The sequence below is a fragment of the Macaca thibetana genome, chromosome 14 (genome assembly GCF_024542745.1).
Source record: "Macaca thibetana thibetana isolate TM-01 chromosome 14, ASM2454274v1, whole genome shotgun sequence".
Lineage (NCBI taxonomy): Eukaryota > Metazoa > Chordata > Mammalia > Primates > Cercopithecidae > Macaca > Macaca thibetana.
In genome coordinates this window covers 3,854,593-3,867,622 of record NC_065591.1, presented here as the reverse complement: position 1 = coordinate 3,867,622, position 13,030 = coordinate 3,854,593, and the positions used below count along the sequence as shown (strand labels likewise).

Here is a 13,030-nt window from a genome sequence, read left to right as displayed (position 1 = left end):
CCTTGCCCCCCAATGAGAGCAAATGGCACGAAGGCTGCTGTCTGCAGACCATGAAGGACCTTCCAGCCTCCAGGGGGCTGAGAAACACTTCTGTTGTTTGAACAATGCAGTCTAGAAGATTTTTGTTACAGCAGCCTGAGCTGACTCAGGAGGAGACGTGATTCCTACTAGGACTTTATGCATCAACATTTACCGCACACACACACCGGACACTTTGGGATAAGCACACAGCTACAGAAAAGCTTCTCCATAGGGTGACAACAGCAGTTACCCTACACATAGGGGCCAGGAGAGCACCCCCAGGAAGTTGCTCTGTGTCCCCCTCACTTTCTCCAGCCTCCTCCAGGCGGGATCCTCAGATCCTGATGTACTCTGCCCAGCTCCTACATCCCTGCCCACCAATTCCTGTGGATTCAGGCTCCAAAGCCTCTTTCTCCCTCAGGTCTCCTTCCCTCCTTTCCTACTGGGCTGCTGTGACATCCCCGGATGGCTCTTTGTGGCTCGGTGAGGTCCTCTTCCTAAGACCCCGTCCCCTGCACCTCCTTCTGCCTGCAGAGTCTCAGCTGCTCCTTCGCCCAAGCCCTCAGCCCCACACCTGGTCTCAGCCCTCCCTCCGGGTCTAACCCCAGCTAGGCATCCCGGGCCACACTTCATGCAGCAGCCACCCTGAGCTGCCACCGATGAGCGGCTGCAGGCCCCTGGCTCCTACCCAAGGGGAGGAAAGTGGAAGAACCAGGAACAAACAGGGCTCCCGGGGTCACGTTCATGCATCTGGCAAGTCGCCACTCCCATGGCTGAGGCTTTAGCCCAAGGCCCAGGGTGGGTCTCTGGCCTCCCCCAGAAATCTCCTGCCCTCGTGGGTTCCCAAGTGGGGTTGGGCGATCAGATCCCTGGGAGGTCTTTCCATGACTGCAGTAGAGGCTGGTCACATCCTGCAGTAAGCATCACTGAGACCCACGTGGGGAACCCTGCCAGGCCCTCCTTCCCCACCTCTGAGTGCCCTCTCTGTGCTCTGCTCTGTGAGCCTGCAGCCCGGCCTGGCAGGTGATACCCCCAATGTCCTGGGGAGTTCCTGCTGGGATCTTTCTATGGGAGGAATGATGAACCCAGAAGGCTGGAAGAGCGCAGGTAGCTTCCTCCCTCCTCCTTGCTCATTTCTGAGTCCCTCTAGGGCAGCCCGCAGTGGCTCCAGCGGTCCTGGCATCTCTCATGGACCCACTGCCCGCCTGGCTGTGCCCCTGCAGCAGTGACTGTGGTGGTGGAATTGTGATGGCTGGGGACCGAAGTGCCAGCGTTCCTCCAAGCACTAGGACATCGCAGAGCCAGCCAAAGTTTCTTGGGGTCAGTAGCCCTGGGCTGTGGGAGCCCCGGCTGGGCCACACCCCACCTCAGGCATCTGAGGGGTCCCCTGGCCGCACCCCTGCAAGGCCTGAGCTTGGTCAAGCGCACAGGCCACCTCTTGAGTGATAAGCACTGTCTTGTTCCCCACCAACGCCTGAGTCCAGGTAGCCAATTTCCCCAGCCTGGGCAGTGGCAGCTGCACCCTGCAGCCCTGATGTGAGAGTGAAGGCACAAGAGGACAGACACCACAGGGGGCACCAGCGCCCCAACCCAGCATCTGCGGCAGCACCAGGGAGCCAAGCAAACCTCTCAGCAAGCCGTCCCCAGCGGCCAGGACTTCCCCATCAAAGATTGTCATTTTCACTCCAATTTTCACCCCACCTCCAACTCAGGGTCAACCAGAGAGAGCCACATCTGTCCCCCGCCACCAATGACTCAGAAGGCCCCAGTGCTAGTGAGCCCTCCCTTTCTCTGCTATAAAGCGTTTCCCTCACTGCCTGCCTTCGAGCCTCTGCCTCATGCAAGTGGCAGCGCCCGGCTGTCTTACCAGAGCAAGCTCGTGACACCCAGCCTCTGCTTGCTCCCAGTTGGGTGGTCTCCACGTATTTCCATGCCAGCCCTGGGTACCCACATCTCTCATCTATCACCCTCCCTGGGTTGAAACACCTGTGTCTCAGGCCTGGGGCTCACAGTCCCTCAAAACAAACCTCCGGGCCTCCGTCCTCTCCTCCTGCTGCCTTGAAAACACAGTCTTGGTTGTGTCCCTTGGCTCTGTCCCGCCCCTATGAGTGGTCCTGCCACCGTGGTGGCTACCCTTGGAGTGTCCTGCCCTGCACTGGCCTGGCCTGAGGGAAGCCCGGAACTCAAGAGAGCCCCAGTCCTTTCCTGGGAACGTGGGTCTCATGTAGAGTAAGCTTGGATGGGTAGAGCTGCTTGGAGCTGGACTGGCTCCCGCCTGGCCCAGGGTCTGCCTCCTACTTCTGTGAGTTGTCCCACTCCCTGCCTCACCCAAGCTGTCCCTGGGTCACCTGCTGCCTTGGAAGGTGCAGTCTCGGTGGGAAACACACCGCTAAGGACGCAAATACAACTGCGGCTCAAAAGGAGGCCTTGTGCTTTGATCCGCCACACCTGGGACCTCGAGTAAGCGTTATTCCTTCATCCGTGTTCTTCACAGTTTTCAAAAAAGGCCTCGGATATGAAACCATTTGGGTGCATTTATGGAGAAGGCAGCTGAGCATGTGTGTGCTGCACCCTCCTCCTCCAGCCTCCAGCCAACCCGACCGAAGCCTGGGGCCTGGGGGCTTTCACGGGAGTTACTGAAGGGGGAAATCACACAGGTGCTGACCCGAGACATGGCTGAGGACCTGCTGGGTCAGAATCTCACACCCAGGCTTCAAAGGTGACTCTGGCATGGTCCAGGAGGCCATGAACTCACCCGGCATATCTGGGGGCAGAGCCCAGGGCTGGGTAGCATGCTCAGCCTTACCTGAAGCACAGAAGCAACCTCTCCCACCACACTCTCACGCTTCTCCAGGACGGGGAAGGCTGGGCCTCCCTTCAGGGTGGGGGTTGCGGGATGCCCCATGCTCAGAGCCCCCATCTCCCTGCTGCTTTCAGGGTCACCCCAGGAGGCGCAGATGGGAGCCTCTGGGTCTGGTCCCTGTCCTCCATCTTGTTGCTCCCCCTTGGTCATCAGCACTTGTAGGTGGCCTTGGGTGACTCTTCTGTGTCCCCAGGCACGTCACAACCTCCCACCTCAGCTCCTCTATACCCTGATGCCCCCACACTGCGGGGAGGGCTCTGCCCCACCCTTCCCATCTCAGCCTCAGGTCTGGGCTCTCCAGATCTCTCTGCCGCTGCCCCTGGGGATGAGGGTGGCTTGTCTGTTTCCCTCCACCCCTGCACTCCCCTCCCTCCACCCCTGCACTCCCCTCCCTCCACCCCTGCACTCCCCTCCCTCCACCCCTGCACTCCCTGCTGTCTCTTCCCCTGGCTCATCCATGGTCCCCACAAGTGACTGGGGACTGGGCTGCATGGGGACAAGCCCGAGGTGGTGAGACTCCGCTTGGGTTCACAGAGGTAGGAGACTGAAGGGCTGGGTGGGGTGCACCACCCTGAAGTGGAAACCTGTGGCAGAACTTGCAGCAAGTGCACGGGGAGGTGGCAGGTGGGGAGGTGGGGCTCGGTGCTGTGCTTAGCATTGCCCTGCTCTCCAGAGCTGGCCCTGGAGCCCTGGGCAGCGGGGATGGGAGGGACCCCGGCAGTCAGCAGCTGGCTACCCAGAGAACACAGTCCTGTTTTCTGCTGGTGGAAAAGTCCTTTCAGGGTCTGACGTTCTCAGGCTCCTAATCAACCAAGGCCAGGAGCCATGGGGGCCGTGTTTCCTTGTCACATCCTGACAGGACAGCTGAGTAATTGAAGACTGGCTTACAGACCAGTGTTGGGATTTGGAAGCCTATTTCCAGGGCAGCCTTTAGACCTGGCACTGCTGGTGGCCACTGGGCTTGCATTGGAGATAGCACTGTTTGGGTGGGGCTGACCTGGCCCTCCCTCCACGTCCCCAGGCCCCGACTCCATGCTGAGTAGCAGAGACAACAGCATGTGTGTGCACATATGTATATGTGTGTGCATGCATGCTGCACATATGTATAGTGTGCATACATGTGAATAGGCGTGTGTGTGCATGTATGCCACATGGTATGTGTATTGCAGTATGCATGTTTGTGAGTGTCCATGTATGCATGCATGCTGCATATGCATGTTGTGTGCATGTGTGTGTCCACATGTGGGCATGCATGCTGCATGGTGCCTGTATGTGTAGTGTATGTGTGCATACATGCACATATGATGTACATACAGCACACATGTGTGAGCACATGTGTGTGTGCACATATGTGAATGTGTGTATGTATACACGGAAAATACTAAATGTTAGAGGAAAAAAGAGGAGAGGGAAGGAGGCAGGAGATTGCACTGCTATATGGAACAGTGGAGCAGAAACTGGATTATCTTGTCCAACCTATACACTTCCTAGTCAGGAAAACTGAAGAAGTCACATGACTTGCCCGAGGTCACACAGCAGAGAAGGAACCTGGGTCTTGGCTCCCAGTTCATTTCTCAGCCCATTGCACCACACTGCCTGGAGGCTCTTCCTGTTCCCAGGAACTCTGAGTTGCTTCCAGGACACCTACCACAGACAAACCATGCACTGAGGTGGCCTCGCCCAGACGTAAGTCACCAAGAGACACTGCTGTTCTGAAAGCCACCAGTGCCGCATGTGCCCCATGGATGGAATCCCCAGACACAAGGTCCTTTTGGCAAGAGTGAGCAAGTCACGGGTGAACATCCACTAACCAGAAAAGGGGACTGTTCCCTGCCCGTCCCCATAACCATGGTGGGTGCCTGGCTAATGTCTGGTGCTCCCTGGAGGGACTGCTGGCAGGAGGGCAGGAAGAGACACTCCCTAGAATCAGGGAGGGCCAGTGCCCAAAGGGGGCCTCGTCAACATCTAGTCTATCAGCTCCTAATGACCTCAGATCCAACCGTCCACCTTTAAAATAAACATTTTCTAATGCCACCCCTATGTTGCCAAGAAATACAATACACAGATATTAGAAACTTTCGGTATACCCACCCCCAATATAATTCCTTCTAACTGTTAAGGTGCAGACAAACCAAAAGAAGGACACTGTTTAAAACACAATTGTCTGCATCTCCATGTGAAATGCTCGCACCTACACAGATGGAGTGACCGTGAATGTGAAAACCACTAGTGCAGAATAAGCCGGTGACCCCCCTCCCACCAGCCCTGCTGCTTAACAGTGAAGTGGAGAAAAGCTCTTGGAAAAGTTTCAAATTAAAAGCCAGCACTGGAGAGTGCTGCTGTTAAGACGCTGCAGAACCCCCCACTGACAGCAATCAGAACACTGCACAACAGAAACAGCAACGAATTTCCCCATCGCACACACGGTGACCTGAGGGTTTCCAAGAGTAGATGAGAGCAGTCGGATGGGCTCAGGCATTAGTTTGCATTTTACGGGCGCTTTGTCCTGAGGGCCTGCTGCAGACACACAGCCACGTGGCACAGGCAGCTAAAACTCCAGGACGGCTGCCATCTTTCAGGCTGAAGGATTCAGGGGAAGAAATGCAGGCAACTGTAGGGGAACTGGGGAGTGAGAGGAAAGCCCTGGAGGGAGAAAAGCCGGAGGAAGGGAGTCCCCCGTTCTGGGTGTGCATCAGCAAAAGTCCCAGGCTGATCCTGAATCATGCATGTGTAGGACAGGCCCGAAGGAGTGGAGCAAAAGCTGAGTGATCTGAGGCTTTAACCACTGAAGGTGAGATGGAGCTTCCAGTCTGAGTCTAATCATAGTAACTGTCGGCTCAAACAAATCACAAACATTCTCCAGAGGAATATATCAGAACCCACCATCTACACAAGGTAATACTCACAATATCAAGCAAACAATCCAAAATTCCTGGGAAAATATGACCCATTCTCAAGAGAAAAGGCAAGAGATAGCAGGCCTCAGATGATGCAGACACTGGAATTAGGAGGCAATGACTTTAATGCCACTATTGTAACTATTTCAACAAGGAAAGGTAAATGTGGTGAACATATATATATATTTTTTGAGGCGGAGTCTCGCTCGTCACCTAGGTTGGAGTGCAGTGGTGCGATCTCGCCTCACTGCAAGCTCTGCCTCCTGGGTTCACGCCATTCTCCTACCTCAGCCTCCCGAGTAGCTGGGACTACAGGCGCCCGCCACTGCGCCCAGCTCATTTTTTGTATTTTGAGTAGAGTCGGGGTTTCACTGTGCTAGCCAGGATGGTCTCAATCTCCTGACCTCATGATCTGCCTGCCTCAGGCTCCCAAAGTGCTGGGATTACAGGCGTGAGCCACTGCGCCCAGCCGAACATTTTCATAAATAGGAACCAAATGAAAATTTTAGAGTTGAGAAATACAATACCTCAAAAAATCCAATGGACAGTCTTACTAAGATAAAGGTGACAAAGAAAAGACTCAAGGAACTTGACAAATCAATGACTTTTGTCTAATCTGAAGAAGAAAGAAAAAAAGACTGAAAAAAAAAAGACAGTGTCAGGGTTCCCAAGGACAGTATTACAAAAAATTTAAGGATTGGATAATCAGAGTCACAGAGAACAAGGCAGAAAAAAATATTTTAAGAAATAATAAATAGAAACTTCCCGAATTTTATGAAAGAAATCAATGTACATATTTAAGAAGCTCAGCAAAAGCAGTTCTAGTTCCAGGGTAGATGGAGTACACACACCACACTCTGTTTCCCTAGTTAAGGCAGCTAGTAAACCTGGACAGATGCCGTTATCTGTGGACTCTGAAAAATAAAGAGTAGCAGGCAAATTGGAGAAGAAAAGCAGAATTCCAAGTACCACTAAAGAAGCTGTGAGTTTTTTGACCCAGCCATCCCATTACTGGGTATATACCCAAAGGATTATAAATCATGCTGCTATAAAGACACATGCACACATATGTTTATTGTGACACTATTCACAATAGCAAAGACTTGGAATCAACCCAAATGTCCATCAGTGACAGACTGGATTAAGAAAATGTGGCACATATACACCATGGAATACTATGCAGCCATAAAAAAGGATGAGTTCGTGTCCTTTGTAGGGACATGGATGCAGCTGGAAACCATCATTCTCAGCAAACTATCGCAAGAGCAGAAAACCAAACACTGCATGTTCTCACTCATAGGTGGGAATTGAACAATGAGATCACTTGGACACAGGAAGGGGAACATCACACACCAGGGCCTATTGTGGGGAGAGGGGAAGGGGAAGGGATAGCATTAGGAGATATACCTAATGTAAATGACAAGTTAATGGGTGCAGCACACCAACATGGCATGTGTATACATATGTAACAAACCTGCATGTTGTGCACATGTACCCTAGAACTTAAAGTATAATAATAAGAAAAAGAAGCTGTGAGTTTTCCATTTTTTCCCTTGAGGTGTCACTTGGCTGGGACTCAAAGGTAGCCTGAAAGTCACATGTGAATAACAAGTGTGGATAAAAAGAGCTTCAAGAAAAGGGAGCCCCAGGGTTCAGAGAACATGGGAGATCTTCCCTTTCATTCTTTATTGCATTTTCTCCCATCCACAGCCTCAAGCAATCCTTTGGTGGTGGAGGCTGGGCAGGCATCTAAAACTCCGGAGGAGGGGGATCCTTCTTTCTGGCCAGAGGAGCTGTGGTCCACATACGTGGAGGAATCTCCTTTGCTTTTGGCCTCTCTCTCTTTTTCTGCCACTTGACCATGGATGAAGATCCATGTGCAGTAAGTTTATGGCAAAGCAGGGAAATTAAGGTCCCAGTTTTTCATCCACAAGCCTGATAAAGGGGTCTCCATGGACATGGAAAATGTCAGGGAGACTGTAGTGAGGAGGGAGCGGAACAGGGATTGTGTGAAGCTGTAGATGAACTTCTAGGCTCAGCTCCAAGTTGTGCACAGGTGGATCTGACCTTAAACAGTGTATCAATGATATTGAGAAAAGAACTAAGAGATAAAAACCACCACCATCTCCAAGTTTGGCCAGTGTCTGTGCACATGTGGGGCAGATCTCAATTGCAAGCAAAGGGTTTTGAAGCTCATTTGACACTGGAAACACAACTCATAAAAGTCCTATAAAAGGAATTTGGGACTTGATCTCAACCAAGTGCTCAAGTTAACCTTTTCCATCAGGTTTAATCAAGACCCAGAGTATCTTAACAAAATATTCCAAACGTCCATGATACAGGCTTCATTTACTCAGCATACCAAGAACTAGAAACACACCAACTCTCAAGGGAAACAATATAAATGAAAAAAAAAAATTACTAGATGTGTCAAAAGCAGAATGTAGAGAAGACAGAGAAAAAAATAGTGACCGTGAAGACAGATCCTTAGAAATTATCCAATCTGAACAAGTGGGAGAGAAAAGCACATAAACTTAATGAATTCAAGAGGCTCTATGCATCCTAAACAGGATTAGCTTAAAAAATCCATTCCCAGACATGTCAAAATCAAATTGCTGAAGACTAAACATGAAAAAAATATACACTGAAAGCAGCTAGAGAAAAATGACACGTTTCATACAGAAGAACAACCAAGGGAATGACTGCAGATTCCTCATCTGAACCATAGAGGTCAGAAGGAAGTGGAACAGTATTTTTAAAATACTGCAAATGCAGGATTCTATACCCAACGAAAATATCCTTCAGGAATAAAGGTTAAATCAAGACATTTTTAGACGAAGCAAAACCAAGAACATCTGCGGCCAGCAGGCCAACTTTAAGAGGAATGCCAAAGATAATGCTTGGAATGGAATGTACATGAAACCAGAAAGAACCTTTGAAAGTCAGGAATAAAGGAAGTACAGACAAAATGGGCAATATCTTTTAATAGACTATACTTTACTTCTTACATTCTTGAAAACACCTATGGTGGTTGAAGTAAACATTATTATATTTTATGACAGTACCTTCAATATATGTGGGTTTAATACACGTGATAGCTACACCACAAAACGGAGAGAATAAAGCAATCTATATGGTGGTAAGGTTTCCACGTTCTACTTGTAGTGGTAAAGCATTAAGTAAACTGTGAAAAGCTACATATGTGTATTGAAATACCAGACTAAATGCTTTAATGGAAAAAAAAAAAAAGTGGCCAGGCGCGGTGGCTCATGCCTGTAATCCCAGCACTTTGGGAGGCCGAGGTGGGTGGATCACGAGGTCAGGAGATCAAGACCATCCTGGCTAACATGGTGAAACCCCATCTCCACTAAAAATACAAAAAAAAAAAAAAAATAGCCAGGTGTGGTGGCAGGTACCTGTAGTCCCAGTTACTTGGGAGGCTGAGGCAGGAGAATGGTGTGAACCCAGGAGGCAGAGCTTGTGGTGAGCCAAGATCGTGCCACTGCACTCCAGCCTGGGCAACTGACAGAGACTCTGTCTCAAAAAAAAAAAAAAAAAAAAAAAGCTATATAATTTTTTTAAAGCCTCCATAATTAAATTAAAATGGAAAAGTAACTAGTCAAATAGTAATCCAAAAATTATCAGGAAAGGAAAATAGAGAATAACATGCAAAGAAAACAAATGGAAAATAAATAAAATGGTAGACATAAATACCAACACATGAATAATAACATTAAATTTAAATGCTCTAAACACATCGAATAAAATAGATTACCAGATGGAGTTTTATTTTTTTATTTAAAAATCTGACTTGGGAGTGAATTGATCCGGGAGTTGACGAGGGCTGCAAAGGTGAGAAGTGAAGTCAGTGCCTCAGTTGCTGATCAGTGTGTGTTCTGTGTCCAACTCTTTTATCACCAAAAAAGAGAAGAAATCTTGCAGTGAATGAAGATTCCTCTGCATTTTAGCACTGCTTTTTCAACTGTAGTTGGCTTTTGAATGAGGATGACAATGGAAGAGATGAAGAATGAAGCTGAGACCACATCCATGGTTTCTATACCCCTCTCTGCAGTCATGTATCCTGTGTTTAAAGAGCTAGAACGAGTAAATCTGTCTGCAGCCCAGACACTGAGAGCCGCTTTCATTAAGACTGAAAAGGAAAATCCAGGTCTTACACAAGACATCATTATGAAAATTTTAGAGGAAAAAAGTGTAGAAGCTAACTTCATGGAGTCCCTTCTTCGCATGGCAGCCGATGATATAGAAGAGTATATGATTGAGTGGCCAGAGCCAGAATTCCAAGACCTAAATGAAAAGGCACAAGCACTTAAACAAATTCTCAGTAAGATCCCAGATGAGATCAATGACAGAGTGAGGTTTCTGCAGACAATCAAGGATATAGCTAGTGCAATAAAAGAACTTCTTGATACGGTGAATAATGTCTTCAAGAAATATCAATACCAGAACCGCAGGGCACTTGAATACAAAAAGAAAGCATTTGTAAAGTACTCCAAAAGTTTCAGTGATACTCTGAAAATGTATTTTAAAGATGGCAAGGCAATAAATGTGTTCGTAAGTGCCAACCGACTAATTCATCAAACCAACTTAATACTTCAGACCTTCAAAACTGTGGCCTGAAAGTTGTATGTTAAGAGATGTACTTCTCAGTGGCATTATTGAACTGCCATTATCTGTAAATTTTAAAGTTTGACTGTATAAATTATCAGTCCCTCCTGAAGGGATCTAATCCAGGACTCTGAATGGGATTATTGCCATCTTACACCATATTTTTGTAAAATGTAGCTTAATGATAATCTCACACTGAAGATTTTGCATCACTTTTGCTATTATCATTCTTTTAAGAATTATAAGCCAAAAGAATTTACGCCTGAATGTGTCATTATATAACATTCCTTAAAAGAATTGTAAATATTGGTGTTTGTTTCTGACATTTTAACTTGAAAGCGATATGCTGCAAGATAATGTATTTAACAATATTTGTGGCAAATATTCAATAAATAGTTTACATCTGTTAAACATTTCTTTGCTTGAAAAAAAAATGTGTGTGTGTGTGTGTGTATACATATATATATATGATCAGAAGACCAAGACAAATTGGTGTAATGTCTAAAAAACTTCTAATGGGAGCTTGTCAGCAGTTTATCAAATAATAAAGAAACAAGAATTTCTATTTTTGTCCTTCATCACTTTGGACACAGAGTGGTCAATGGAAATATTTTTGTTAATTATTACTCACAAGGTACTGAGTATTTTTATATGATTTCCAACCTGTTTTAAAAGACTTATGAGTAAGAGATGGCATTTTCTAGTGTTTCCGCACTATAATGTCACTTTTTGAACTCTTGTGACAAATGTAGATTTGACTCTTAAAAATTAAGCCTTTCGTATACTGGGCCCTCATAAGCTTTACACATTTCTTTTTCCCAAAAAATAGCCATAATTAATAGTACTTTGAAGCTATGTCAACGGTTGGATTGAAATTGTCATGAGTGTTAATATTCTATACACTCTTCAACTAGGTACAGTTTTATTTCACCATAGAGAAGTTTTAAGGAAATTATGTATCAAGTGTTCACGTTAAGTGGTTTCATTTTTCAATTATAAAATAAAGGGAAAAATCCGAAAAAAATTGACTTATTTATTATTATTATTTTTTTTGTGGAGACGTGGTCTCACTTTCTTATCCAGGCTGGTTTTGAACTCCTGGCCTCAAGCAATCCCTCGCCCCTTGGCCTCTCAATCAGGTGGACTTTCAGAAAACTACCCAATGACAGGCAGTCTATAAGGAATCAAATTTATGTATAACAACATAGGGAGGTTAAAAACAAAGAGATAGAAAAAGATATATACACACTAATACAAAGAAAGCTAGAGCTGGTATATTAATATCAAAGTAGTCTCAAGTACAAGGAAAATTGCCAGGGATAAGTAGGAACGTTGAATAATGATAAAAAAAATCAGTTCTCCAAGAAGACATGCCAGTCCTGAATAACCTAACCAGTATAATAATACCTAATGCCAGCATAAACCTACAACCTAACACTGGAACTTCAAACTACATGAAGCAGGCCGGGTGCGGTGGCTCAGACAAGTAATCCCAGCCCCTTGCGGGGAGCCGAAGCAGGTAGATCACCTGAGGTCAGGAGTTTGAGATCAGCTTGGCTAACATGGTGAAATCCTACCTATACTAAAAAAATAAAATAAGCTGGGTGTGGTGGCAGGTACCTGTAATCCCAGCTACTTGGGAGGCTGAGGCAGGAGAATCACTTGAACCCAGGACATGGAGGTTGCAGTGAGCCAAGATCATGCCACTGCACTCCAGCCTGGGTGACAGAGTGAGATTCTGTCTCAAAACAAAACAAACAACAAGCACAAAGCAGAAACCGACAGATCTGTTAAAAAAAAAAAAAAAAAAAAAAAAAAGGACAGGCACACAATGATACTGGAAAATTTCCACATTCCCATGCTCTCGGCAATCAACAATAGAGGACAAGTCAGCAAGGCTATAAACACTTTAAAATACCATCAAAAGGACCGAATTGACCTTTAAAGAACACCGCACTCAACAATAAGGAGCATAATATACGTTCTTTTCAATATCCACAGAATATTCATCAAGATAAACCACAGCCGGAGTCAAAAAAATAGAAAAAGAACAAAATCAACTCAAAGCATGGACAAGGAAGAAAATAACAAAATAAAGACAGCAATCAATAAGCTAAAAGCACAGGGAGAAAGGAGAAAACTTAATGAAGCTCAAAGGTAGTTCTTTGAAAAGATCAATAAAATTGATAAAATTTTAGTAAGACTGACAAAGAAATAAAGAGAGAAGACACAAATTACTAAAAGAGATGGTATCAATACAGGGTCCACTTTAAACAGATAATGAGGAAATACTATGAAGAAGTCTAAGATAAATTTGACAATTTACGTAAAATAAACTGATTCTCTAAAAGTTGCAAAACTTCCAGAACTCTCCTAGGAAGAAAGAGATAAACTGTCTTACATCTATTAAAGATATTGTGTGTGTGTGTGTGTGTGTGTGTGTTTGAGACGGAGTCTCACTCCGTTGCCCAGGCTGGAGTGCAGTGGCGCAATCTCAGCTCACTTCAACCTCTGCCTCCTGGGTTCAAGTGATTCTCCTGCCTCGGCCTCCTTAGTAGCTAAGATTACAGGTGTGCGCCACCATGCCTGGGTAATTTTTGTATTTTTAGTAGAGACGGGGTTT

The 13,030-nt window shown here is 46.5% G+C and overlaps 2 protein-coding genes and 1 pseudogene across 4 annotated transcripts in view; 2 read left to right on the top strand and 1 right to left on the bottom strand.

The window, feature by feature from the left end:
- Window positions 1-13,030, bottom strand: part of SHANK2 (SH3 and multiple ankyrin repeat domains 2) — a 666,329-nt gene that overhangs the window by 279,886 nt on the left and 373,413 nt on the right. The gene's annotated exons all lie outside the window — the stretch shown is intronic.
- Window positions 1-13,030, top strand: part of LOC126935966 (uncharacterized) — a 376,899-nt pseudogene that overhangs the window by 334,161 nt on the left and 29,708 nt on the right.
- On the top strand, window positions 9,601-10,683 carry LOC126935971 (programmed cell death protein 10-like). The gene has a single exon (XM_050758232.1). It carries the CDS (start codon window positions 9,781-9,783, stop codon window positions 10,417-10,419), a length of 639 nt encoding a protein of 212 aa, XP_050614189.1. The 5' UTR covers window positions 9,601-9,780; the 3' UTR covers window positions 10,420-10,683.

Excerpts from the sequence above, each read along its gene's own strand:
- LOC126935971 (XM_050758232.1), top strand. The coding sequence starts at position 9,781 with ATGAGGATGACAATGGAAGAGATGAAGAATGAAGCTGAGACCACATCC.